The 24414-nt window shown below is 42.7% G+C and overlaps 1 protein-coding gene across 1 annotated transcript in view; it reads left to right on the top strand.

Moving 5' to 3' along the window:
* Window positions 1–21252, top strand: part of CPLX3 (complexin 3) — a 59745-nt gene extending 38493 nt beyond the window's left edge. The window contains exons 2-3 of the mRNA XM_056572682.1: window positions 1487–1574; window positions 17980–21252. Coding sequence (XP_056428657.1) covers window positions 1487–1574; window positions 17980–18204 — 313 coding nt within the window. The 3' untranslated portion in view covers window positions 18205–21252. The remainder of the gene's footprint in view (window positions 1–1486; window positions 1575–17979) is intronic.
* Window positions 21253–24414: the final 3162 nt, after the last annotated feature.

The raw sequence follows: 24414 nt of genomic DNA on the forward strand, positions 1-24414 counted from the left end.
ATGCCCCCAGAGCAAAATTTGCTTTCAAAAAGCCAAATGTGACTCCTTCTCTTCTGAGACCTGTAGTGCGCCAGCAGAGCACTTTCCACCCCTATGCGAGGTGTTTTCTGTATCGGGAGAAATTGGGCTTCAAATTTTGGGGGGTATTTTCTGCTATTACCCTTTTTAAAAATGTAAAATTTTTGGGAAACCAAGCATTTTAGGTAAAAAAATATATATATTTTTTTTACATATGCAAAAGTCGTGAATCACCTGTAGGGTATTAAGGTTCAAATTACCCCTTGTTACGTTCCCTGAGGGGTCTAGTTTCCAAAATGGTATGCAATGTGTTTTTTTTTTGCTGTCCTGGCACCATAGGGGCTTCCTAAATGCGGCATGCCCCCCAAAAACCATTTGTCTCTCATTCCCTTCTGAGCCCTCTACTGCGCCCGCCGAACAATTAACATAGACATATGAGGTATGTGCTTACTCGAGAGAAATTGGGTTTCAAATACAAGTAAAAATTTTCTCCTTTTTACCCCTTGCAAAAATTCAAAAATTGGGTCTACACGAACATGTGAGTGTAAAAAATGAAGATTTTGAGTTTTCTCCTTCACTTTGCTGCTATTCCTGTGAAACACCTAAAGGGTTAATACACTTACTGAATGTCATTTTGAATACTTTGGGGGGTGTAGTTTTCATAATGGGGTCTTTTATGGGGTATTTCTAATATGAAGACCCTTCAAATCCACTTCAAAACTGAACTGGTCCCTGAAAAATAGTGAGTTTGAAAATTTTGTGAAAAATTTCAAAATTGCTGCTGAACTTTGAAGCCCACTGGTGTCTTTCAAAAGTAAAAACTCATAAATTTTATGATGCAAACATAAAGTAGACATATTGTATATGTGAACCCAAAAAATATATATTTTGAATATCCATTTTCCTTACAAGCAGAGAGCTTCAAAGTTAGAAAAATGCAAAATTTTCATTTTTTTCATAAAATTTTGGGATTTTTCACCAAGAAAGGATGCAAATTACCATACAATGTTACCACTAAGTTAAAGTAGAATATGTCACGAAAAAACAGTCTCGGAATCAGAATGATAACTAAAAGCATCCCAGAGTTATTAATGTTTAAAGTGACAGTGGTCAGAATTGAAAAAAACGCTCCGGTCCTTAAGGTATAAAATGGCCTGGTCCTTAAGGGGTTAATGGAGGGAAAAAATAGGGCTTTTGTGACTCCAGACTATGGCCCTGGAGTTTTTAGAAATTAACTAGAATCATAGAGACACTAAGGTCTGCATAAAAGCCCAGTACACAAAGATTTTTTTTTTTTTTTTTAAAACACCAAAAATATGACATGTGATATACAAAACCCCTTTTTAACTGTCAAAGAGAGAGAGAATTATTTTTAATTAATTATTGGGCTGTTTATGTAAGATCTTGACCTACATAATACCGTAGTTATAAATATATGCATAGTATTAACCATATTTTTTTCATACAGGATGGAACGGGAGGCAATGTATACTCAACGCAAAGGTGAAAGAGCCACACTTCGGAGTCACTTCAGAGACAAGTACCGCTTACCCAAGGTATAGACGTATATAACTATTGCATTCTAGTTCATTAAAATTACCTACAGACAAATTCACATGAATATTTGTGAAGTTTACTTGCAGGCCTTTTACTTTTAATAGTAGGGTTATGGGTTTTGTTCTGGTCCCATCTGACACACTAAGTGTAACCTATCCAGCACTTAAATCAAAAAGACAATAAAGTAGGGATAGTGCCTATAACTTAGCTTTTAATAATATGGCTACAATTCACCAAATATCGTGGGTCCCTTTTTCCATTAAAAATATTATTTTAAGCAAAAGTATATTTGTCCATCACGGGACAGCCACTCTGCTCACTAAGGTGGACACCTGAGCGACTATAGTACAGCTCAGGATTTACAAGAGATCCAACAAATATTTTTTTATTATCAACATCGCCCTCAACGCTTTTCTGTCAGCCTGTAGATGCCGACGTCCTCAGGAATGGCGTATGTATATAGTACTGCTTACGTTCACTTGGAATATAATATACAAGTAGTACACAAAAGGAGAAAATATAGTAATGATAGAGATCTCTTATGGTACGCCAACACCTGAAGGTAAAGCACTATGATGGTCACACTGATATTTGCAAAGGCTTTATATAGCGATTTGTCAGAGGTTCCCAGTGGGGAAATCTGGAGGTAAAAGTACACTTATATGCCCTATGTAGTCAGACAAATCCTACACTGACACCTGAATTTAAAGCTTCATAGTGATCACACTGAAATGTGCACAAGCTTTATATACATAGATTATTCAATGGTTCCTGATGGAATAACCTAGAGGGAAAAATATAGAAACACCTCTATTGCAATCAAACTGAACCTTCACAAAAAGAAATATAGCTGGTCCCGGTAGTCCCTAATGAGGGAACCTAAAAAAGAAAACACATATATGCATTTCTACTAGCGTGCAGTGTTCCCTGGAAACATCTTAGATCAAGTGCTTGTAAGCCCTTGTATATAATTCACTGTATATATCCTCCAGAGTGTCAGTACAGCATCCAAGTGTAACCTATAAAGAAGAGGAAACAAAGAGGACAGTTGCAGAGTTTCTTTCTCAAGCTGAACTCAGTTTCCTGCAATAGAATGTTTACACAGCAGTGCTGTTACTCACGATTAGTGTACCATGCTTGTACCGACGATGAGCAGAATCTGCTTGTGGCAGGGAGCCGTGACTTTCGACTACTGCTGCTCATGTCGGTCAGAGCTAGCGTCTGACCTCATATCCTCCCTCCGGCATCTGCGTCATCACATTCCAGTGCCTCCCCCGCCTGACGTCAGCGGGGGAAACCCTAGGTGGTATCGCATTAGACACTCCCACTGATGACGCAATTGGACACCGTTGGCAGAGATGCGAGAATGTAAACCAAGAGATATGGATGATGATATTGCGCTAATACTTAGCAGATTACTGGCTAAATGAAAGGGAAAGGACAAATGGTATCCCAATTAATAAGTTGTTAATAAATGTAAACTTAGATACAACGCTCTATAATAGGAGGTATAACCACGGTGTATCTAATGAGTCATATCATTGTGATATCTACCCGACTCATTCACTTAATGGTTCAGAATATACTCCTAATATTTGGTACATGATCATATTCACGGTATAGGGTTATATTCAGGGTATATATTCTGTTGGGAGAAAAAAAAATCAAATCAATTTACAAATACAAAATGTATTGTGTTATTTTATAAAGTAACATATGATAAAATATGATAAAGCCAGTAAGCAACCAAATAGGCTAAATATATTGGACTTCTGAATTCAGGGGTGACCACAATTTTAGAGAACCATAAAGCTAGGTAAACACCAATTATAGTATGTGGCAGAGCATATGGCCTCGAATCAGTGCAGGTCAAAAAGTCAATAAGCAACTCAATTTTGTCATATTAACATGGCCAAGTATGGGCCATGGGTAGCCTTCATAGTATATTCTGAGGGGCTAATGTGATGAATGAGGTCTAGCCAGTGGTGGGTAGGGCTGCCTATATCTAGGTGGCAGGTGCAAGTAGCAGGGACCTAGGGAGGTACTAACTGTCCCTGGTATGGGTACACTAATCTTATATTCCTTAATCTAGGTGGGGTGGCCGCCCTAAAAAGGGCGATCCCGCTCAGGAACCTCCTATACCACTCCTAGGTATCCCTTTATCTAAGAGATGCATTATCTCCTGTTGGACCGGCTACAGTCCTCCCTAAACTACCTAACTGCATTTCTAAGCCACACCCCATTCTCACAAGAAGCAACCAAAACTAAGTTATTCGTTTAAGCCCTCTGGGGATACTATCCCCAACGCGAAGATCCACTTAGTCTCCTTCTGTATAAGGGATCTATCAAAATGTTCTCCTCTGGGGTGTCTCCGTTGTTGGTCAATCCCTACAATATGTAGACAGGAGATATCTCCCACATGATAAATGTTAATATGATTTGCCAGTGATGTATCTCGACCATTCCATACGTCACCAATGTGCTCTAATACTCTTCTGCGTAATTCGTGAATGGTCTTCCCTACATATAATAGTGGGCAAGTACAAGTGGCAACATAGATGACTCCTTTTGATGAACAATTTATGAATTGTTTGATACATTTAGAAATCCCAGGTACAGTTCTGCTTTTCTTAATAAACTTGCAAGCTTTACAGTGGCCACAAGAAAAGCAACCCTGTGGGGAGGATCTAACCAAGTAGATGAGGGAGGACTTGACTTTAAATGGCTCTGCACCAACCTGTCGCCAATGCTCTGCCCTTTTTTATTTTATTTTTTTAACTGTAAATTTTTTTACGTTTTCGACAAAAAAATCACTCTGTCCCTTTCTGTGTGTAATCTGTGGTCTATCCCCAAAAGCCTCTTTAAAATCAGGGTCCATTTTTGCTATATGCCAATATTTGGTTATGATGTTACTAATATCCACATCAGGCTTATCATATGTGCCTATGATTCTTCATGGTTCTGCACTGCTTTCCCATGATTTGGGGGTAAGTAAACGATCTTGTGTCCTGTTCAGAGCTCCTCTATACGCATTAGTTAGAGGATATTCAGGATAACCCCTATCCCTAAAGCGGTTCCTCATATCATGTGCTTGCCGCTTGGATTCTGAGAGCTCCGAACAATTCCTCCTGAGGCGGAGGTACTGCCCCCTGGGTATCCCTCTTTTGAGGGGCCCAGGGTGGCAGCTCTCCCAACTCAGGAGGCTGTTGGTGGCCGTGTCCTGGGTTAGTGGGAGGCCATGACTACATTCTCTGATGAGAGAGAGAAATTTACTGACCATGCTTTAGTATGGGTCAAATTCATTGATGACGTGTTTATTCTTTGGAATGGGTCTGCAGCGGAATTTCAAGATTTTGTTAAATCACTGAATCAGATTGGACTATTCTTTACATTTGAAACCCATAACAAGGAACTAGCTTTCCCAGATGTCAAGATTTCCATAGGACCTAATGGTATATTACAATCTACAGTCCATAGAAAAGAAACAGCCATGAACAGCCTCCAGAGGTGGGAGAGCTGTCACCCTGGGCCCCTCAAAAGAGAGATACCCAGGGGGCAGTACCTCCGCCTCAGAAGCAATTGTTCGGAGCTCTCAGAATTCAAGTGGCAAGCACTTGATATGAGGAACCGCTTTAGGGATAGGGGTTATCCCGAATATACTCTAACTAATGCGTATAGAGGAGCTCTGAACACAACACGAGATAGTTTACTTACCCCCAAATCACAGGAAAGCAGTTCAGGACCGTTAAGAATCATGGGCACATATGATAAGGCTGATGTGGATATTAGTAACATCATAACAAAATATTGGCATATATTAAAAATGGACCCTTCTTCTACTTCTCTTTCTCCTATAATTTTTTTCTATGTGTTGGACTGCTTTCCTCCTGTTCTCTTTTCCCTCCCCTCTCCCCTCCCCCTCCCCCTCCCCTCCATCCATCCTATTTTTCCCTCTTCTTGTGTTACCCCTTCCCTTACCCCCACCCTCCTTCCCACCCTATTGTCTCGTATGGTCTTTGTGTTCCCACCATTGGATTGTGCATATTTACATTTTTCCTTTGTTTGGTGTCAGTGGGGTATGTTTTTCCTCCACTGCAATTATGCTTTGTTTTCCTTGTTGTTGTAACAAAAATTTATAAAAATGTACAATTTAAAAAAAAAAAATGGACCCCAATTTAAAAGAAGCTATTGGGGATAGACCACAGATTACATACAGAAAGGGGCAGAGCATTGGCGACAGGTTGGTGCAGAGCCCTTTAAATTCAAGTCCTCCCTCATCTACTTGGTTAGATCCTCCCCACAGGGTTGCTTTTCTTGTGGCCACTGTAAAGCTTGCAAGTTTATTAAGAAAAGCAAAACTGTACCTGGGATTTCTAAACGTATCAAACCCACTATTATATGTAGAGAAGACCTTTCGCGAATTACGCAGAAGAGTATTAGAGCATATTGGTGATGTACGGAATGGTCGAGATACATCACTGGCAAATCATATTAACATTTATCATGCAATCACATCATCAGTGGGAATGCGATATCACCTAGGGTTTCCCCCGCTGACGTCAGGCGGGGGAGGCACTGGAGCGTGATGACGCAGATGCCGGAGGGAGGATATGAGGTCAGACGCCAGCTCCGACCGACACGAGCAGCAGTAGCCGGAAGTCACAGCTCCCTGCCACAAGCAGGTTCTGCTCATTGCCGGAACAAGCATGGTACACTAATCGTGAGTAACAGCACTGCTGTGTAAACATTCTATTGCAGGAAACTGAGTTCAGCTTGAGAAAGAAACTCTGCAACTGTCCTCTTTGTTTCCTCTTCTTTACAGGTTACACTTGGATGCTGTACTGACACTCTGGAGGATATATACAGTGAATTATATACAAGGGCTTACAAGCACTTGATCTAAGATGTTTCCAGGGAACACTGCACGCTAGTAGAAATGCATATATGTGTTTTCTTTTTTAGGTTCCCTCATTAGGGACTACCGGGACCAGCTATATTTCTTTTTGTGAAGGTTCAGTTTGATTGCAGTAGAGGTGTGTATATATAAATTTTTTTTTTTTTCCCCTCTAGGTTCTTCCATCAGGAACCCTTAAATAATCTATGTATATAAAGTTTGCTCAACATTTCAGTGTGATCACTATGAAGCTTTAAATTCAGGTGTCAGTGTAGGATTTGTCTGACTACATAGGGGGCATATAAGTGTACTTTTACCTCCAGATTTCCCCACTGGGAACCTCTGACAAATCGCTATATAAAGCCTTTGCACATATCAGTGCGACTATCATAGTGCTTTACCTTCAGGTGTTGGTGTACCATAAGAGATCTCTATCTATCTATTGTTTCTCCTTTTGTGTACTACTTGTATATTATACTCCAAGTGAACAAAAGCAGTACTATATACATACGCCATCCTGAGGACGTCGGCATCTACAGGCTGACAGAAACGTGTTGAGGGCGATGTTGATAATAAACAATGATTTGTTTGATCCCTTGCAAATCCTGAGCTGTAGTCGCTCAGGTGTCCACCTTAGTGAGCAGAGTGGCTGTCCCGTGATGGACAAATATACTTTTGCTTATAATAATAATTATTTTAATGGAAAAAGTAACTAACGATATTTTGTGAATTTTAGCCTCATTATTAAAAGTTTTAGGCACTATCCCTATTTTTTGTCTTTTTGAGACCTTTCACTTTACAATTAATTTCCCTTTATAGCTGGTTCACCAGGAAAATATGGTCCCGAAAATATTTTTTTTTTGTAGCCCTGAACCTTCCTATCACTATAGGTCTTCTATAGGGTCACACTTTGTGTCCTATTAATGTGGAAAAGCACTGTATCTGGAAATTCTACATAGGACACACTGCACACCGTTCTGTAGTCTATGATCTACAAGTATACTCAAATCCTTCTTTACCTGTGACTCTCCAAGTTTTACTTTCCCTAAGACATATGTTGCATGCAGATTATTAATACCCAGATGCATACCTTTAAATTTACCCGTATTGAGTGTCTGAGCATCCACTTGCGAAATAAGGTTCAGTCTGTCCAAGTCAGCTTATAAACTTAAATACGTCTTCCATAGACTGTACCATGCAACAAAGCTTGGTGTCTTCTGCAAAGATAGAAACAGAGCTGTTAATCCCATCCTCTATATCGTTAATAAGCAAGTTAAACAAAAGCAGGCTCGGTACTGAAACTTGGGGTAGACCACCTTGGGGTTCACCGGGGACCAATCATTAACCATTTCTCTCTAGGTATGGCCCCTAATGCTTTGCTGTTGTTAAAATATACTTTATTTAAAAAAAAAAAAATTTTTTTGTTTAATACCACTAGGTCAATAGGTGTCTCTGTCTCCTTAATTTTGTCTTTAGTCCCTAGTCTCCTAGTGTTATCCATTCTAACAACAGCAAATATGGACAGATTTGCTGACAGGTGGGGTAGGGTTATTTACCTGCTCTGCTCACTTCCTGCCTCACAGAACTCAGCAGGGGCAGCTGAACCATGTGAGAAGGGGAGACAGAGGCCAGACATCTGTGGCATTTACAGGGGAGGATAGTGATTTCCAGGCACACTGGCTAATATGTACACATGTTTCTATATGGACACAAAATTAATATGTTTGTAGACTTATACCCTATACTTTGTAGAATCCAGTGCAGGCCATTTGACAAGGGAAAGCAAAACTGCAGGGAGAGTAAGCAGCCCTATAGAGAAGAAAATAAGACATTTCACATATAAAATAGACATATTAATTTGCAGAATTGTTTAAAGGATAATAACTACACCAGATTTAGAATTTTTAGAGACTTTACAACCGACAGTAACAGTTTTCAATCCGATCACAAACGAAACTTCCTAAATGTAAAGACATCAATTTACCCAACAGGCATCTTTGAGGGACAGTGTCAAACACTTTTGCCAAGTCCAAAACACTATGGGGGAGATTTAGCAAAACCTGTGTAGAGGAAATGTTGACCAGTTGCCCATAGCAACCAATCAGATTGCTTCTTTTATTTTTCAGAGGCCCTTTTTAAAATGAAAGAAGCGATCTGATTGGTTGCTATGGGCAACAGGTCAACTTTTCCTTTGCACAGGTTTTGATAAATCTCCCACTATATATCTTTGGCTGCCCCCCTATCCAGACTTCTACTCACCTCTTCATAAAAACAAATTAGACTGATTTGACAACTTCTGTCTTAGTAAAACCATGTTGGCTATCACTTATAATACTATTACCCCCTACATATTCCTGTACATAGTTCTTTATGAGCCCATAGAAGTAGTTTACTCACAATGGACATTAAGCAGTCTATAGTTACCTGGAGAAGACCTAGAGCCCTTTTTGAAGATCAGCACCACATTTGCCTTGCGCCAGTCTCTAGGCACAATATCAATATATTTTTCTTCAAATGTAGGAAATGAAAAATTGTGGCTTTTCCCAGAGAATATCTAAATATTCTGAACAAGGATACAGGAATTACTTAACGGAGTTCTCTAAGAACTCTTGGGTGTACTCCGTCTGATCCTGGAGCTTTGCTTACATTAACTTAAAGGAGTACACCGGTGGAAAAAAAAAACGGTTTTCAAATTAACTGGTGCCAGAAAGTTAAACAGATTTGTAAATGACTTCTATTTAAAAAAAATCTTAACCCTAATCCTAACCAGTACTTAGCTGCTGTATACTGCAGATATACTACAGAGAAATTTGTGAAGTTCTTTTCAGTCCAACCACATTGCTCTCTGCTGACAACTTTGTCCGTGTCAGAAATAGTGATGTCGCGAACATAAAATTTTCATCCGCAAAAGTTCGCGAAAGCGGGCAAACCGCCATTGACTTCAATGGGCATGCAAATTTTTAAATCCATAGGGACTCTTTCTGGCCACAATAGAGATTTAAAAGTTGTTTCAAGGGGACCAACACCTGGACTGTGGCGTGACGGAGTGGAATCCATGGCAAAACTCCCATGGAAAATTACATAGTTGATGCAGTTTTAATGGTTTTAATCCATAAAGGGCATAAATCACCTATTATTCCTAAATGGTTTGGAATAACGTGCTTTAGCCCCCCTTTAGGCATCACATAGTTAGATTCCCCCTTTAGACAGCACATAGATTCCCCCATATTAGGCAGCACATAGTTAGAGCCTCCCTTTAGGCAGCACATAGAGCCCCCTTTAGGCAGCACATAGTTAGATCCCCCTTTAGGCAGCTCATAGATTCCCCCATGTTAGGCAGCACATAGTGGGATTTGAACCCAAGGCCCCAGCGCTGCAAGGCAGCAGTGCTAACCTCTGAGCCACCATGCTACCCTTAGCACACATCTAATATCCACGGTTGATAAAATGGACAGAGATGTCAGCAGAGTACCAGAAAAATTAGGCATGTACAAATGCCTGAAAAATGTGGTATTGTTGCAGCCGCTTCGGTAGCAGCAGCCAGAAAAATTGCAGCACCATAACAAGTGCAGCAGCAGAGGCCAGAAAAATTAGGCATGTACACCTGGCTGGAAAATTTGGTATTGTTGCAGCGGCCAGAAAAATTTCTGTTTGTTTCGCCAGGTAGAAAGTGCCCTAAAACATTGCGGCTTGAACTCTAGTTGGTGGTGGATAAGTCACGCAAGTCATCCGGCATTCAGAGTTCAAATACAGCAGCGTGTGGACCATTTTTAGTGCAAGGCAGCTCATCTGATCAGGCCTTGTTCAGTCAAATGTATCGCCCAGTGTCAGTCCCTTCGGGATCCATCCCTCATTCATCTTAAGAAAGGTGAGGTAATCCAGACTTTTTTGACCAAGGCGACTCCTCTTCTCAGTGACAATACCTCCTGCTGCACTGAAGGTCCTTTCTGACAGGACACTTGAAGCGGGACAGGCCAGAAGTTCGAGCGCAAATTGGGATAGCTCAGGCCACAGGTCAAGCCAGCACACCCAGTAGTCAAGGGGTTCATCGCTCCTCAGAGTGTTGATATCTGCGGTTAAGGCCAGGTAGTCTGCTACCCATCGGTCAAGTCCTTCTCTGATAGTGGACCCCGAACGGCTGTGGCGATGCGTAGGACTTAAAAAGCTCCGCATGTCCTCCATCAACAGCATGTCTGTACAGCATCCTGTCCTTGCCGGCGTGTTCGTGGGAGGAGGAGGATTACTTTCACCTCTTCCCCTGTTAGATCCCTGTTGTGCTGTGACATGACCCTTATACGCTGTGTACAGCATACTTCTTAATTTATTTTCGACCTGCTTAATCCTTTCCACCTTGCTGTAATGCGGTAACATGTCAGGCACTTTATGTTTATACCGGGGGTCTAGTAGCGTGGACACCCAGTACAGGTCGTTCTCCTTCATCCTTTTTTATACGATGGTCCCTCAACAGGCACGACAGCATGAAAGACCCCATTTGCACAAGGACTGATGGCGAGCTACTCATGTCCCGTTCCTCGTCCTCAGTGATGTCAGGGAAGGTATAATCTTCTTCTCCCCAGCAACGTACAACACCACGGGAACCAGATAGGTGACAAGGAGCATCCTGGGATGCCTGCTGTGGTTGGTCTTCCTCCTCCTCTTCAAAGCCACATTCCTCCTCTGACTCCTCTTCCTCACAATCCTCTTCCAGCATTGCCGCAGGTCCAGCAAGCGATGCTGATGAGGCTGTTTCTGATGGTGATGGTGTCCACAACTCTTCCTCTTCACGCTCATCTACTGCCTTATCCAGGCCCGTCGCTACAGGACAGGCAAACCAAGCAATTGCTTGGGGCCCCGAGCTGGCTGGGGGCCCCCGAGCACAGCCAGTGCTTGCCCGTCCTGTAGTGATTAACAATCCTGCTCTTGGAGTTTGTGCTCCGGGCCCCAGGCACCCAGTCAAACAAGAGGGCCCCCGAATGTCTGACATTTTTTTTAAATAAACTAATTTGCAGCTCACCTCACCACAATCACGCTCTCTCCACCCCCGCTGCACTTGGTATCTTCCCTCAGCCCGGACTCTTCTCTCAGCCTTCAGCCGTCTGAGAAGGAGGCGGGGTGAGGAGAGAGCACAGAGCTGTGAGGAAAGGAGACCGCAGAGGCTGTACAACATGGGGCCTGACTATAGTAGGGGTCCCTGCATATATATATATATATATATATATATAAAAAAAAAATATATTATGTGTATAAATGTGTGTGTGAGAGTGTGGATATATATATATATATGTGTGTATGTGTACATATGTGTATGTCTATGTACTGTGCCTGTGTGTGTGTTACTACTGTGGATGACTACAGTATATGTAAAGTGCATGTGTGTATCTATACCAGTGTTTCCCAACCAGGGTGCCTCCAGTTGTTGCAAAACTACAACTCCCAGCATGCCCAGACAGCCAAAGCATGTATAGTATGTAATGTGTACAGTATGTGTGTGTATGATGCATGTACAGTATGTAATGTGTACAGTGTGTGTGTGTGTGTATGATGCATGTACAGTATGTAATGTGTACAGTGTGTGTGTGTATGATGCATGTACAGTATGTAATGTGTACAGTGTGTGTGTGTATGATGCATGTACAGTATGTAATGTGTACAGTGTGTGTGTGTATGATGCATGTACAGTATGTAATGTGTACAGTGTGTGTGTGTATGATGCATGTACAGTATGTAATGTGTACAGTGTGTGTGTGTGTATGATGCATGTACAGTATGTAATGTGTACAGTGTGTTGTGTATGATGCATGTAATGTGTACAGTATGTGTGCATATGATTCATGTACAGTATGTGTGTGTATGATGCATGTACAGTATGTAGTGTGTACAGTGTGTGTATGATGCATGCACAGTATGTAATGTGTACAGTGTGTGTGTATGATGCATGTCGAGTATGTAATGTGTACAGTATGTGTGTGTATGAATGTACAGTATATAATGTGTACAGTGTGTGTGTGTATGATTCATGTACAGTATGTAATGTGTACAGTATGTGTGTATATGATGCATGTACAGTATGTAATGTGTACAGTGTGTGTGTATGATGCATGTACAGTATGTAATGTGTACAGTGTGTGTGTATAATGCATGTACAGTATGTAATGTGTACAGTGTGTGTGTATAATGCATGTACAGTATGTAATGTGTACATTGTGTGTGTGTATGATGCATGTACAGTATGTAATGTGTATGATGCATGTACAGTATGTAGTGTACAGTGTGTGTATGATGCATGTACAGTATGTAATGTGCACAGTGTGTGTGTGATGCATGTACAGTATGTAATGTGTACAGTGTGTGTGCGTGTGTGTGTGATGCATGTACAGTATGTAATGTGTACAGTGTGTGTGTGTGATGCATGTACAGTATGTAATGTGTACAGTGTGTGTGTGTGATGCATGTACAGTATGTAATGTGTACAGTGTGTGTGTGTGTGATGCATGTACAGTATGTAATGTGTACAGTGTGTGTGATGCATGTACAGTATGTAATGTGTACAGTGTGTTTGTGTGATGCATGTACCGTATGTAATGTGTACAGTGTGTTGTGTGTATGAAGCATGCATGTACAGTATGTAATGTGCACAGTATCTGTGTGTGAAGCATGCATGTACAGTATGTAATGTGTACAGTGTGTTGTGTGTATATAATGCATGTGGCAGATCCAGGGGGGTCGACCACGTTTTTGCCTGCGGTCGGGAAACCGCATACGGCCTAAAACAAAGTCGACCGGAGGCTGCGGTTCACTCCGGTCGGCTCATAGACATACATTAAATACGGTTCCCGAATACGGCTTAGTGCGGGCGCCGCGATTAAGCCCCGCCCCCCCTCCTCCCAACCGTATACGGGAGCCGTATTTAAGAAAACGTGGTGTGAACCCAGCTGAACAATGGTCAGAACACCGAAGTAGGGCAGTAAACAGGCATACAGCCTCCAGCCATACACTGTATGGCTGGAGGCTGTATGTCTGTGGGGGAACTCTGCTGCACCTAATGTGGGGGGGAACTCTGCTGCACCTAATGTGGGGGGGAACTCTGCTGCACCTAATGTGGGGGGGGATCTCTGCTGCACCTAATGTGGGGGGGGATCTCTGCTGCACCTAATGTGGGGGGGGATCTCTGCTGCACCTAATGTGGGGGGGATCTCTGCTGCACCTAATGTGGGGGGGGATCTCTGCTGCACCTAATGTGGGGGGGATCTCTGCTGCACCTAATGTGGGGAAACTATACTGCACCTAATGTGGGGAAACTATACTGCACCTAATGTGGGGAAACTATACTGCACCTAATGTGGGGAAACTATACTGCACCTAATGTGGGGAAACTATACTGCACCTAATGTGGGGGAACTATACTGCACCTAATGTGGGGAAACTATACTGCACCTAATGTGGGGAAACTATACTGCACCTAATGTGGGGGAACTATACTGCACCTAATATGGGGGAACACTGCTAGCCTAATGTGGGGATAACTCTGCCGCACCTAACGTGGGGGGGGGGGGGGACTGTGCCGCACCTAACGTGGGGGGGACTGTGCCGCACCTAACGTGGGGGGAACTTTGCCACACCTAACGTGGGGGGAACTTTGCCACACCTAACGTGGGGGGGGGGGGGGGTACTGTGCCGCACCTAACGTGGGGGGGAACTGTGCCGCACCCAACGTGGGGGCCTCGTATAGACGTTCGCTCACGTTGCGCTCCCAGCATTCAAGGCCCGGCGTTACTACGTCCTGACGCCGGCCCTAGAGCGTGATGTGCGCGAGCATCAAGGGGGGCCTCCATATCCATTTTTCTTGGGGCCCCCAAATTCCTTCAAAACGGCCCTGGCCTGATCCAGCACTCTTCGCAGAGCACACTCCAGGAAGAAAACAAAATGGTATGATGTCGCTGATGATGCCTTCGGGGCGACTGACCAGGTTTGTCACCTCCTCAAAAAGGACGCATGAGCCTCCAGTAACGTGGCGAAAAAAAATTCCCAGCTCCGCAGATGATGTGCTAGCACCCCGGTCATACAAATATTCGTTGACAGCTTTTTCTTGTTGGAGCAGGCGGTCGAACATTAGGAGTGTTGAATTCCAACGTGTCGGGCTGTCGCAAATCAAGCACCTCACTGGCATGTTGTTTCGCCGCTGGATATCTGACAAGTGCGCCATGGCCGTGTAGGAACGCCTGAAATGGCCACACACATTCCTGGACTGCTTCAAGGCAACCAGCAAACATGGGTACTTGAGCACAAAGCATTGTACAATCAGATTACACACATGTGCCATGCACGGCACATGTGTCAACTTGCCCAACCTCAATGCCGCCAACAAATTTGTTCCATTGTCACAAACCACCTTGCCGATCTCCAGTTGGTGCGGAGTCAGCCACTGGTCCACCTGTGCGTTCAGGGCCGACAGGAGCGCTGGTGCGGCGTGACTCTCCGATTTGAGGCAAGTCAACCCCAAGATGGCGTGACACTGCTGTATCCGGGATGTGGAGCAAGATGCAGAGGTGGAAGAGGACTTAGCCGAGGATGTTATGGAAGAGGATGGAGTAGGAGGAGTTGAGGAGGTGGCAGCAGGCCTGCCTGCAAGTCGTGGCTGTGTCACCAACTCCTCTGCAGAGCCATGCATTCCATGCTTGGCAGCTGTCACCAGGTTTACCCAATGTGCAGTGTAGGTGATATAGCTGCCCTGACCATGCTTTGCAGACCAGGTATCAGTGGTCAGATGGACCCTTGCCCCTACACTGTGTGCCAGACATGCCATCATTTCCTTTTGCACAATGGAGTAAAGGTTGGGGATTGCCTTTTGTGCAAAAAAAATTCGGCCGGGTACCTTCCACTGCGGTGTTCCAATGGCTACACATTTTTTAAAGGCCACCAGCTTGTATGGTAAAAAATGGCGGGCTAGCAGTTCCGACAAGCCAGCTGTAAGACGCCAGGCTATGGGGTGACTTTGAGACATTGTCTTCTTGCGCTCAAACATCTCCTTGACAGACACCTGACTGTGGGAAGATGAGCAGGAACTGCTCAAAGTGAGAGATGGAGTGGCGGATGGTTGAGAGGGGGCAAGGAGGGCAGCAGTGGTTGACCTGGCTGAAGATGCTGGACCAGGAGGAGGATGGCGGCTTTGACTTTGTGTGCTTGTACTGATGTGTTGATCCCATAGGCGTTTGTGATGTGACATCATGTGCCTTCGCAAAGCAGTTGTGCCTAGGTGGGTGTTGGACTTCCCATGACTCAGTTTCTTCTGGCACAGGTTGCAAATGGCCTCGCTGTTGTCAGAGGCAGACACACAAAAAAAATGCCACACTGCTGAACTCTGCGATGACTGCATTCTCGTGGTGGCAACAGCATGCGGTGATTGGCGTCCCGTCTGGCTGACTCCGGGTGCCGATGCACGCTGTCTGACAGTGCCACCAGCTCCTTGCAATGACCTCCCCCTGCTTCCAACTCGTCTCCTCCTCCTCTCTGTCTCCCCATCTGAACTTTCCCCCTCTTCTTCTCTTCTAGCGGGCACCCATGTGGGCATCCACGGGCACATCGTCATCATCAACACCTTTACCGCTATCTGACACCTCAAGAAAGGAAGCAGCAGCGGGTACAACATCATCATCATCACACCGTACGTCCATGTGTGTAATGCTGCCTGACTGAAACATATCCCTGTTAACTACATCCTCTGGCAATAATGGTTGCGCATCACTCATGTCTTCGAACTGATGTGTAAATAACTCCTCTGACGGATCAAGTAAAGCTGCTGCGGTGCTAGTGTTGGTGGTGGCGGCAGGCGGGCAAGTGGTAGCATGAGAGGTGCCCGAAGCTAAGCTAGAGGAGGAGAAGGACGGTGCGTCAAGGTTCCGAGTGGAAGCTGTAGTATATTGGGTGTCTTGTGACAGCCAGTCAACAAAGTACTCAGTCAACACTTTGGGGGTTCAGGGTACATGGCCTCTGAACACTGGCCATTCTAGGGCCAAAGGGAATCCCAGCACCACAACGGCACCTGCGGGGTGGCCTTCCTCTGCCTGTCATTTTTTTGGTTAAATTTGCACAACTGTCACACCTAATGTGATTTGCACTAGGGTGACACAATTTGCCCTGGAGGCAAAAAAAATGGCAACTGTGACGTGAACTGACAGTGACGACTGATTTTATTTAACAGCCAAAAAAGGTTTTTTTTTTTCAAATTTGCACAACTGTCACACCTAATGTGACTTGCACTAGTGTGACAATGAGCAAAAAAGCTTGCAAGCGGAGTTCCCTTTTTAAGCAGTGGTCCCTAACCAGGGTGCCTCCAGCTGTTGCAAAACACACGGACTGATATATTTCAGCCCTTTGAATACTGTAGTAGTTAGTTGCTTTAAAGAAAAAAAGCTCATCAGCGGAGTTCCCCTTTTATGCAGTGGTCCCCAACCAGGGTGCCTCCAGCTGTTGCAAAACACACGAACTGATATATTTCAGTTCTTTGAATACTGTAGTAGTTAGTTGCTTGAAGGACGTAAGTTTGATTCTGGAGTACCCCTTTTAACCAGTGGTTCCCTCCCAACCAGGACTGATATCTTTCAGCCCTAAAAAGGGCTTTTTTGGGTGCTATCCTTAAAGCAGATGTTACACTAGTGCTTTAGAAGTAAACTGGACCCTGAATACCCCACCTAGCAGCAACCTAGCTATCACTTTCCCTATACAGCTGGAGCAGCTTCTCTGACCCTCCACTTCCTAAGCCTGCAGCATGCTGAATGAGGCTAAAATGGCGTCCGCGCAAGAGGTAGGAGGGTCTGGAAGGGAGGGACTGCTGCTGATTGGCTGTAATATGTCTGCTGACTCTGACTCACAGGTTCAAAGTTTACTGCAATGTTAAAGTATAGGGGGCAGATCGAACTTCACATATATTCGCCCGGCGATGCGAACATGCTTACTTCGCCGGGAACTGTTCGCCGGCGAACAATTCGCGACATCTCTAGTCAGGAACTGTCCAGAGTAGGAGAGGTTTGCTTTGGGGATTTGCTTCTAATCTGGACAGTTCCTGACATGGACAGAGATGTCATAAGAGCACTGTTGTCAGACTGGAAAGAACTGCACAATTTCCTCTGTAGTATACAGCAGCTGATAAGTACCGGAAGGCTTCAGATTTTGAAATAGAAGTAATTTACAAATCTGTTTAACTTTCTGGCACCAGTTGATTTGAAAACATTTGTTTTCCCCACTTGTTTTCTACTGGAGTTCCCCTTTAAGTATATCAACTAGGAACATCCCTGTGTAAAAACATGAAGGCATATGGCAATACGGTAAAGCACCACAGACCGTAGTATATGACAAAATACAACCCTCTGTAATTTAGAAGTTGAATAGGGCTATAATACAGTCATGTGCATGACATTTTACTCCTTCTGAAACTCATTAGAACATTTATCCAGTGCTAGGTGGTGACATGTTCACAGATCTAAACAATAATGTATTTCTCTCTTCTTTACTAGAGTGATGTTGATGAGGCACAGATCCAGTTAGCTGGTGGTGATGTTGAGCTTCCTAAGGAGTTGGCCAAAATGATTGAAGAAGATAATGAAGAAGAAGAAGGAAGAGCCTCTGTCATTGGGCAACTCAGCAATATTCAGAATATTGACTTGGACTCAATAAAAGGGAAAGCCCAGTCTACACTGGATGACCTGAAGCAGTCAGCTGAAAAATGTACACTCATGTGACTTTATCAAAACCCCAAAATGATCTAGATTGTCCGAAAGCCTGATGAAGATCCTGAAATCCCAAAACCTATACCAGCTATAAATTATGTTGGGGAGGCAATAGAATATGTAAAAGTTTGCTCCTGACAAGCCCTTCTATTTTAAAGTGTACCTGTAATTAGCAAAAACTTTTTATACATGTAGATAATACTGCTGTATGTATATTTGTAATTGGTTAAAAAATATGTACAGTCAAGGCTGTAAATGTTGGTACCCCTGAAATTTTTCTAGAAAATTAAGTATTTCTCACAGAAAAGGATTGCAGTAACATGTTTTGCTATACACGTTTATTCCCTTTGTGTGAACAAAAAAAGGGAGGAAAAAAAAGCAAATTGGACATAATGTCAGACCAAACTCCAAAAATGGGCTGAACAAAATCATTGGCACCAACTTAATATTTGGTTGCCCACCCTTTGGAAAAAAATAACTGAAATCAGTCGCTTCCTATAATCATCAATAAGCTTCTTACGCCTCTCAGCCGGAATGTTGGACCATTCTTCCTTTGAAAACTGCTCCAGTTCTCTTTTATTGGAAGGGCTCCTTTTCCCCAACAGCAATTTTAAGATCTCTCCACAGGTATTCAATGGGATTTAGATCTAGACTCATTGCTGGCCACTTTAGAACTTTTCAGCACTTTGTTGCCATCCATTTCTGGGTGTTTTTTGACGTATGTTTGGGGTCATTGTCCTGCTGGAAGACCCAAGATCTCGGACGCAAACCTAGTTTTCTGACACTGGGCTGTACAGTGTGACCCAAAATCAGTTGGTTATCCTCAGATTTCATGATGCCTCGCACATATTTAAGTGCCAGAGGCAGTAAAACAACCCCAAAACAACATTGAACCTCCACCATATTTCACTTGTTGGTACTGTGGGGGAGATTTATCAAAACCTGTCCAGAGGAAAAGTTGATCAGTTGCCCATAGCAACCAATCAGATTGCTTCTTTCGTTTTGCAGAGGCCTTGTTAGAAATGAAAGAAGCAAGCTGATTGGTTGCTATGGGCAACTGGGCAACTATTCCTCTGGACAGGTTTTGATAAATCTCCCCTTATGTTCTTTTCTATGTAGGCCTCATTCCGTTTTCAGTAAACAGCAGAATGATGTGCTTTACCAAAAAGCTCTATCTTGGTCTCATTTGTCCACAAGATGTTTTCCCAGAAGGATTTTGGCTTACTCAAGTTAATTTTGGCAAAGTCAGCAGTGGGGTCCTCCTGGGTCTCCTGCCATAGCGTTTCATTTCATTTAAATGTCGATGGATAGTTTGCGCTGACACTGATGCTCCCTGAGGCTGCAGGACAGCTTGATTATCTTAGGAACTTGTTTGGGGTTGCTTCTCCACCATCCAGACTATCCTGCATTGACACCTTTCATAAATTTTTCTCTTCTGTCCATGCCCAGGGAGATTAGCTACAGTGCCATGGGTTGCAAACCTCTTGATAATGTTGCACACGGTGGACAAAGGCAAATCTAGATCTCTGGAGATGGACTTGTAACCTTGAGATTGTTGATATTTTTCCACAATTTTGGTTCTCAAGTTCTCGGACAGTTCTCTTCTCTTTTCTGTTGTCCATGCTTAGTGTGGCACACACAAACACACAATGCAAAGACTAAGTGAACTACTCTCCTTTTTATCTGCTTTCAGGTGTGATTTTAACATTGCCCACACCTGTTACTTGCCCCAGGGTAGTTTAAAGGAGCATAACATGCTTGAAAATCTTATTTTTCCACAATTTTGAAAGGGTGCAAATAATTTTGTCCAGCCCATTTTTGGAGTGTGGTGTGAAATTGTGTCCAATATGCTTTTTTCCCCTCCTTTTTTGGTTTAGTTCCAATACACACACAGGAAATAAATGTGTATAGCAAAACATGTGTTACTGCAATCCTTTTCTGTGAAAAATACTTCCTTTTTCTAGAAAAATGTCAGGGGTGCCAACATTTACAGCCATGACTGTATATTTTTGGGTGAAAAAATGCTGTCCCTATACAGTCCAAATACAGGAAGTGAGGGTGGAACAAGCAGGGCTCTGTGCAGGCTCCTGGCTTGTCAATCATCCTGCTGTGTGAGTCGGGAGTGTGTCACAGAGCCCTGCTTGTCCTCAGTGCACAGAGCACTGCTTGTCCACCCACATACTTCCTGTATTTAGTCTCCTCACAGAGACACACAGGCAAAAGCTGCAGGAACAAAAATACAAACATTTTTTTTAACCAATGTATATTAGACATAAAAAAACTAAAAATAAAATGCTATTTCTACATTATATAAAAAGTTTTTGCTAATGACAGGTACACTTTAAGCTTCCTGTATCCATGAGACAAGGATGTTGTTGATTATGTAGTCAACAGAGTAAAGCAGACATAATATTAAAGGGTATCTGTCAGCTTTCGATCATGCTCAGAGCTCAGGTTGTAAAGAAGCTCTGATGAGTCTTCTCCCTGCCTTGATTGCTATACAGGGCTTGGCTTTCAACACTGAACCTTGTACATCATATATGTAAGTCAGGGTGGGGGAGGCTACATGAATACTGCAGATCTACACTGCTTATTTGGTACCTGAGCATGATCTATAGCTGACAGATTCCCTTAAAATATATTTGATTATACACATTGAAGTTCAGTACAAGCATGTGATCTCTTATCCAGAAAGCCATTTTTTCAACCAAGTACTACACATAAACAAATCCAAATACACTATGACATCTGTTTAACCAATACAGCCAAGTGAGAAACCTAACGACTGTCTTCTGTTCCTATTGTAACACAGTTTTTCTGTATATATGTTGCAAATGTTTGCCAAAAAGGTATCTGCACAAACATTTAGCAACTTTTTACTTCCTCACCGCTTGAGTTATTCTATCAAAACTCTGTAGGTTGATGTCAAATTTGCTTTGACTTCTGCAGTGGTAGCCGATTTATCAAGTGAGACAATTTAAAGGGGTATTCCAGGAAAAAAAACTTTTTTTTATATATCAACTGGCTCCAGAAAGTTAAACAGATTAGTAAATTACTTCTATTATAAAATCTTAATCCTTTCAGTACTTATGAGATTCTGAAGTTAAGGTTGTTCTTTTCTGTCTAAGTGCTCTCTGATGACACGTGTCTCGGGAAACGCCCAGTTTAGAAGAGGTTTGCTATGGGAATTTGCTTCTAAACTGGGCATTTCCCGAGACACGTGTCATCAGAGAGCACTTAGACAGAAAAGAACCACCTTAACTTCAGAAGCTCATAAGTACTGAAAGGATTAAGATTTTTTAATAGAAGTAATTTACAAATCTGTTTAACTTTCTGGTGCCAGTTGATAGATATAAAAAAGTTTTTTCCTGGATAACCCCTTTAAATAATAATTGCACACTTTTGTGATCTCTCACTCCAGCCTGCACCACACAAACTTAGAGCTACGCTTTTTATGAAGAATGTGCACTTTTCTGATAAATTTGGCATTTGCACAGGCAAGCGGTGGGGAGAAAAACTTGAGTTACATAACCCTACTTTTTTTTTTTTTAAACAACTGCTCAAAGTTGTTGGATTTTCCAGAGCACAAAAAAACATTTTAGGTAGGAACATAAGTAAATATGTTGGGATTATTCGAAACTGTTGGGGCCAAGCCCTTTTTCCAATGGTCACGCCCCTAACTGAGGGCAGTTTATCAATGGTTTTGTGTTGGTTGGAAAAAAAGGTATTCGCAAAGTCCAGTTCTAATATTTATGGGATAACAGATTTCATACCGTATTGCTGAAGAAAATAGTGTATACACCTTTTTGTAGGGCTTGATGTTACTAAGCTCCTTATCTGACTTGTGTTGTGATATGTACTGTACTGTATATGTCTAAAATTGTTTGGCAATAACAAAGTTTATTTGTAAAAAATCTGATAGTTTTTTCGTGGGATAAATTTCTGTGTTTTTCTCGTGGTCGCTGTAGGGTTATTGACCAGCTACTATTATTTCAAGTTCAGATAAAACAAAATTAAGACCCATAACTATTTATTAGTAACTACAGAGTTACCAAGCTGTTTTAGTGCCCAACCACACTACATATTCCACTCTTACCATACACACAATGGAATTTCTGCAACTAAGCTAGTTTAGTTCACATGTTGGAAGTTCCACAGCAGAACTTTTGATAAGAAATTGAATTCTGCCAGAAGAATTAAAGGGGTACGCCGGTGGAAAACAATTTTTTTTTCAAAACAACTGGCAACAGAAAGTTAAACAGATTTGTAAATGACTTCTATTAAAAAAATCTTAATCCTTCCAGTACTTATCAGCTGCTGTATACTACAGAGGAAGTTGAGCTGTTCTTTTCTGTCTGACCACAGTGCTCTCTGCTGACACCTGTTTGCACAGCTGTCACGCCCCTCCCATAGGCTTGCATTGAGGGGGCGGAGTGTGACGTCACACGGGGGCGGAGCCGTAACGTCACTATGCTCTGTCCCTGTGATCGCCAGTAATCAGACCCGGAGCGAACATGCTCCAGGGACTGATTCTAACGGGATGCGGCATGGAAGATCACGGGGGTCCCCAGCGGCAGGACCCCCGCAATCAGGCATCTTATCCCCTATCCTTTGGATAGGGGATAAGATGTCTAAGCGCCGGAGTACCCCTTTAACATGTTCAATTCAATACACAGTACCATAGAACAAAAAGAATATAGACTAGAGGAACATTTTCTAAATTCCAGTGTGAACTTACACTTAGATTCTCTTTGTTGCCCAGCACAACCAATCAGAGCTCTCCATTTTTTTTCTCATTTTGATCTGGTAAAATGAAAGCTTAGCTCTGATTGGTTGCTATAAACAACGAAGAGAATTTTACTATAAGGCAAGGTTCACACTACTGAATTTCCAAGTGTAATTCTGCTTTAAAATTATGCTTGGAAATTTAGGGGCAGCAGATTCCTATTGCTATCAGTGAGATTGAGATACACAGTCATTACAGAATTTCACTGAAAAAAATTATCTTGCTCATTCTTTCAATGGAATCAGTACAGACTGCATTGCATCTATAGGGACGGCAGTGCCTGTGCGGTCCTAACACTGATTCAGTCAGTGCAAGACGCCCTAATAATGTGAGCCCTGCCCAAGACAGCTTGATAAAACTCCCTCTAACTCCTTCTATGGGGGAGATTCATCAAAACCAGTGTAGAGCAAGAGTGGTGCAGTTGCCCATAGCAACCAGATTTCTTCTTTCATTTTTAACAAGGCCTTTGAAAAATGAAAGAAGCGATCTGGTTGCTATGGGCAACCTTTACTCTGCACACATTTTGATAAATCTCCCCCTATATGTTTAAATGCTGAACTTAAAGTATGTGCAAAATAACAATATGAAGTGAGACTAGAAACAGAAGGCTATACTATATAGGGCAGTGGTCTTCAACTTGCGGACCTCCAGATGTTGCAAAACTACAACTCCCAGCATGCCCGGACAGCTGTTGGCTGTCTGGGCATGCTGGGAGTTGTAGTTTTTCAACATCTGGAGGTCCACAGGTTGGAGACCACTGATATAGGGTGAGTTTTATGAAAACCTGAGTTGTCCATAGCAACCAATCAGATTGCTTCTTTCATTTTTCACAGGCCTCTTTAAAAATGAAAGAAGCAATCTGATTGGTTGCTATGAGCAACTCAGCAACTTTTCCTCTGGACAGGTTTTGATAAATCTCCCCCTATATAGTGTTTCAGAAACAGCACCCCTGTTGTCTAAGTCTAGATTCACACTACAGAATTTCCACCAGCAATTCCGCTTTGAAATTGCAGGTGGAAATTCCGCTTGCTAAAATGCATAGTGTAGTGAATGGGTTTCCGTTCACAAATTAAGACTTCGGAATTTGTGAAGCGGAATTTGTGAACGGAAAATCTGCTTGGAAATTTCCGCCTGAAGAATGGCGGTCTCTCTTTCTTCAGGCGGAAAGAAAATACGCAGCAGAAGCAAAATACAGCACGTGTGACCCTACCCTAAAAGAGTATTTGCCATAAGGACAAAAGAACTAGAAAGAAAGCTATAGGTACTTTACACACAAAGCAGCAGTATAACACTAATCCTTCATCTTAAACATGCAGTTACCTTCTTTTGTTGTCACACGTACTCAAGAATAGAGAGTTCATGTGTATAGCAGACTTCATTTCCCATCATGCATTGCTACCCTGGGCTGTAATCCTCCACCTGTATTCCCCTGATTG

The sequence above is a fragment of the Hyla sarda genome, chromosome 4 (assembly GCF_029499605.1).
Source record: "Hyla sarda isolate aHylSar1 chromosome 4, aHylSar1.hap1, whole genome shotgun sequence".
Classification (NCBI taxonomy): Eukaryota; Metazoa; Chordata; class Amphibia; order Anura; family Hylidae; genus Hyla; species Hyla sarda.